Source organism: Rhagoletis pomonella, unplaced genomic scaffold (genome assembly GCF_013731165.1).
Source record: "Rhagoletis pomonella isolate Grant_MI unplaced genomic scaffold, Rhpom_1.0 Rhpom_scaffold_00005, whole genome shotgun sequence".
In the NCBI taxonomy this organism is placed as follows: domain Eukaryota; kingdom Metazoa; phylum Arthropoda; class Insecta; order Diptera; family Tephritidae; genus Rhagoletis; species Rhagoletis pomonella.
In genome coordinates this window covers 3,832,829-3,837,296 of record NW_023458559.1, presented here as the reverse complement: position 1 = coordinate 3,837,296, position 4,468 = coordinate 3,832,829, and the positions used below count along the sequence as shown (strand labels likewise).

The 4,468-nt window shown below is 33.3% G+C and overlaps 1 protein-coding gene across 1 annotated transcript in view; it reads right to left on the bottom strand.

Moving 5' to 3' along the window:
- Nucleotides 1-410: 410 nt before the first annotated feature.
- The window catches only part of LOC118738656 (protein daughter of sevenless), a gene marked incomplete at both ends in the record, with an annotated part of 81,932 nt that continues 77,874 nt past the window's right edge, over nucleotides 411-4,468 (bottom strand). The window contains 1 exon segment of the mRNA XM_036469561.1: nucleotides 411-531. Within this exon segment, the coding sequence (XP_036325454.1) occupies nucleotides 411-531 (121 nt within the window).

The window sequence follows — 4,468 nt, the reverse complement described above, 5'->3', positions numbered from 1 at the left end:
AACAAGGACTCACCGAACCAATACGCGCTGAAAGTTACCTCTCACTTATCGGATCAAGAATATATCGTTACACCATACCAAATTAAATAAGTTTCCGAGGTTTACGTGGTTACGAGGCATTCACGCGTTTAAATGAACTGCCCTATTTTTTCGTTTATTTTTTGTACATATATTTTTTTAACCTGAGTCAAATTTGTTAAAAACAAAGAAAACAGAAAATCTAATAATAAAAAACTAAACGAAAACTAAAAGCAAAACTCTCTGGGAAGACTATACCTGTGAATAATTGTATCATGGTTTTATCCGTGGTGGAATTAAAAACAGGTTAAGTAATAAAACAACTTTGTCTTCATTGTCTGTGTGTTTATCAATCACTACCATTAATTCTATTCGTTTGCAATAATACTTACCAACATTCTCACGGAGGGGCATAGGGTACGTCCAATCATCATCATCCGTGAATACGCTTTCAGAATCCGAATCTGAATGATTATTGACTGTTGTAGAATTTTTGATGGCTGTCATTTGTTCCTATATTTAAAAAATATAATATCAATATGTATACATACACACATACATATACATAATATCAGAGGCGGGCAAGCTTGAGGCTAATGAGAACCGCTTATAGGTTTTTTAGATTTGCAAGGAGTTACAAAAAATGCAAATACAAATTTCTAAAGATTATTTTTTGAGCTCTCTTTTTATAATGTTAGAAAAACCCCGCTTAGTCTTCATATTCGAAAAAGTCAAAAAATAAAGTCAACTAAATAATTTAACTTCATAATGATAATGCTGGTCCAGATATGTACCATAAATTTCTTACCAAAGCAGTAAAGTCTGATACATGGTTGTAGTTGCAAAAATACTGCTGCTGCTGAATCAAAAATATGGAGCGGAGTTCATCTAAGAAGGTCTCCAGCAGACGGATTTCAACTTTCGCTATCCCCATGATTCAATAATAGATAATAATAATAGATTGGCGCTTACACATATGTTAGTGTTTGGCCGAGCTTCCCCTCCGACTTGTGGCGTGCGCCTTGATGTTGTCGCACAAAGCGGAGGGACCTACAGTTTTACGCCGACTCCGAACGGCGATTGTATTTTTATGAGAAGCTGTTTTTCATGGCAATAATAATAAATGGTTAGATAATTATTGACAACCGCATTTTGACACTCTCTTATAGTATCTTTCGTGGAGCCATAAACTCGAGTTTATGGGCCATTTTGGAGTTTAACGCTAAACTCTACTCTTAAACTCAGAGTTTTCCACACAAACCTCTTTTTTTTGGTGTTCATGGGAATGCAACCCTATTTTTGACTAAGTTTGGTAGCACAAGGCAAAACTTGTAGCCGCACTATATATTTTGTCCGCACTATTAATATTGCATAAGTCTGGAACAAGCTAAATGTGAATAAGAGAAAGTAAACAACCAATTGTCACTTTTGACAGTTACAAGTTTAAAAAAATAGACCACTTCGTTTATTTGGGAACCAGTATTAACACCAATAATAATGTAAGTCTTGAAATCCAACGGAGAATTATTTTTTCTTGTACATAGATTTATTTGTTAATCTGCTTATTTAAGATACATTAAGCCTAACAATAAGTTAGAAAATCTTTATTCAAATTGACAATGATATAGCTCAAACCCTGTGGTTGAGCCTTGTAGGTGAACTCTTCTTCGGAGGTGTGATAGATGTAGGAATGTATTGATTTTGCAAAGACTACCTTGCAATAATTTACTGGCAATTAAGTTGGATCTGGTAACACTAGTCATACTGTAATTTCTCCTTCGCTTCTGGATCTCGCGCACATTTATTGTAACGTAAAATGGTATAAATGGATAAAGATAGTGTCTCTTCACTTAGTAAAATTACGGGAATCAAACAAAGAATTTATTGAAAAAAACTTGGCATCGGTGCAGCGCATGCTAGGGACTGGCAACCACTCAAATACTACGCCGGCCTTTAGAAGCTTAAAAAAAATGTAGAAAAATGGTCTGCATATGTCCAGCAGTTAGAACATCACTTCACTGCAGAATCAATGATTTTCTCGAAATAATCGATTTTAGAGAATCAATTCTAAATTTTCGGGATCGATCAATAATCGGTTCTGAGAACTCAATTATCTTATTTTCATACATCTTTAGATATGCTTCAGCTATTATAACTGTGAAATTGTGAAATTTTGGGCATGACATATAAACATTAAGTAAGACTTATTAGGGCATATTCATAGAGATGCTATAAATGAATTTATGAAAAGAAACAATTATATTCAACAATTTTTATTGAGCTTGAAAACGTTTTTAATGAAAAACTTATTGTGGAAAAGAAGTGATAGCTATTCGAACCGACGATCCCACTGACTCAGCCAGTTGCCTACGTACTGTGCTAAGTTCGCCTTGTGAATTATTGTTGCTTTTTTCCCACTTTTTCATTTGTTAAGCCAACACAATCAAGCGCAGCTATTCCGCTGCAATTCACACTTTATCATGTGGTTGTTGGTTTTGTTGGTTTTTGTTAATAATTATATTTTTAGAATGCTTAACTTTTTAGGTGTGCTCGTCCTTAAGTTATTTGTTTTTGTTATTTTATGGCCTTATAACAATTATATTCAACAACTTTTATTGAGCTTGGGGCCGTTTTTAATGAAAAACTTATTGTGGAAAAGCACATAATTCACAAGGCGAACTTAGCGCAGTACGTAAGCAACTGGCTGAGTCAGTGGGATCGTCGGTTCGAATCTTACCGAAAGAAGTCTGATGAGGAAATGTGTTGATTTCTGAAATAGCTATCACTTCTACCATTTTTTCAAATTATTGTTGCTTTTCCAAAATAAGTTTTTCAATAAAAACGGTGTCAAGTTTAATAAAAATTGTTGAATATAATTATTATAAGGCCATAAAATAACAAAAAGAATTAACTTAAGGACGAGCACACCTAAAAAGTTAAGCATTCTAAAAATATAATTATTAACAAAAACCAACAACCACATGATAAAGTGTGAATTGCCGCGGAATAGCTGCGCTTGATTGTGTTGGCTTGAAAAATGAAAAACTGGGGAAAATAGCAATAATAATTCACAAGGCGAACTGGCTGAGTCAGTGGGATCGTTGGGTCGATTCCTACTGAAAGAAGTCTGGTGAGTAAATGTGGTGATTCCCGAAATAGCTATCACTTCTACTATTTTTTAAGTTATTGTTGCTTTTCCACAATAAGTTTTTCATTAAAAACAGCCTCAATCTCAATAAAAATTGTTGAATATAATTGTTGTAAGGTCAAAAAATAACAAAAATAGAAAAGAGACAATTTTAAGGAGGGTATTCAAATTTATTTACTTTCCATACCAAATATTACCGTGAGTATGGGTCAACATACATTTTATAGCAAATAAAGCAATTTTTCCACAAGTTTATTGTTATTAAAACTCTAGCTACAATAATATTAGTTAATTCATTATTTGCTACGATTGATGGCTGTATAAGTGATCGTTTTTATAGATTTTTCAAGTGAAAGTAATATTGAAATAAAGAATCGATTGGAATCGAATAATTCTAATCTCACCGTCGATTATTCGATTATAAGAATTGTAAGGATTAAATAAGACATGAGACCCGAGAATCGATTATTTTTCAAAACTTTCCGTCCCTATTGCCAACAATATAGGTGTCAAACTATCGATGGTACTATCGATAGTTTTATTTTTTTGCCCCTATCGATGAGTAGTGATAGCTTTTCTCGAAAAAGCTAAAACTATCAACAAGCACAGCCGATTTTATTCATAACTAGCCTTTTGTCTATCCCATGCTTGAACTCATATTCATTGTCTTTTGGGGTCAGGAAGACCGCAATGAAATGGAGGTACAAAATGAGGCATTTCATGTCACCGCGGCCACCTTTGTGCGCGACCTCTCAGGATTTGGATGAAAGTTGAAGAGATTGAAGGTCTAGGTGACATGAATATACGTGCAGCATATTTTGCCGATATGACGTAGGGTTGCCTATTTACACGGGACTTAAATTTTAAGAAAACGTCATACATACCTTTCTTTAAAGTGCTGTATCTTGGAAACCTTTTAACGAAACTTAATGAAAAATTGTGGATCCTCCGTCTTATTATGGACTTTAATTGTACATTTTTTACATTAATATGCAACGTATAAAAAACAAAAAAAAATTAAGTAAACATTTTTATCTTTGTTTTTTTTATTATAGCATTTTTTTATTTTTTTTTATTTTTACATAAAAACATTGTCTATAATGTCAACTTTAAGTACTTAAATGGGCGTAATGGGCTACTTATGCGTATGGACTCTAGATCGTCTAACGCTCGAGCAGTATGATAAATAGACATTTTATGAAATTCAACCATTTATATTGAGCTCGATGACGCTTTAAATGAAAATTTTTATTGCGGAAAAGCAACAATAGTTTGAAAAAATGGTAGAAGTGATAGCTATTT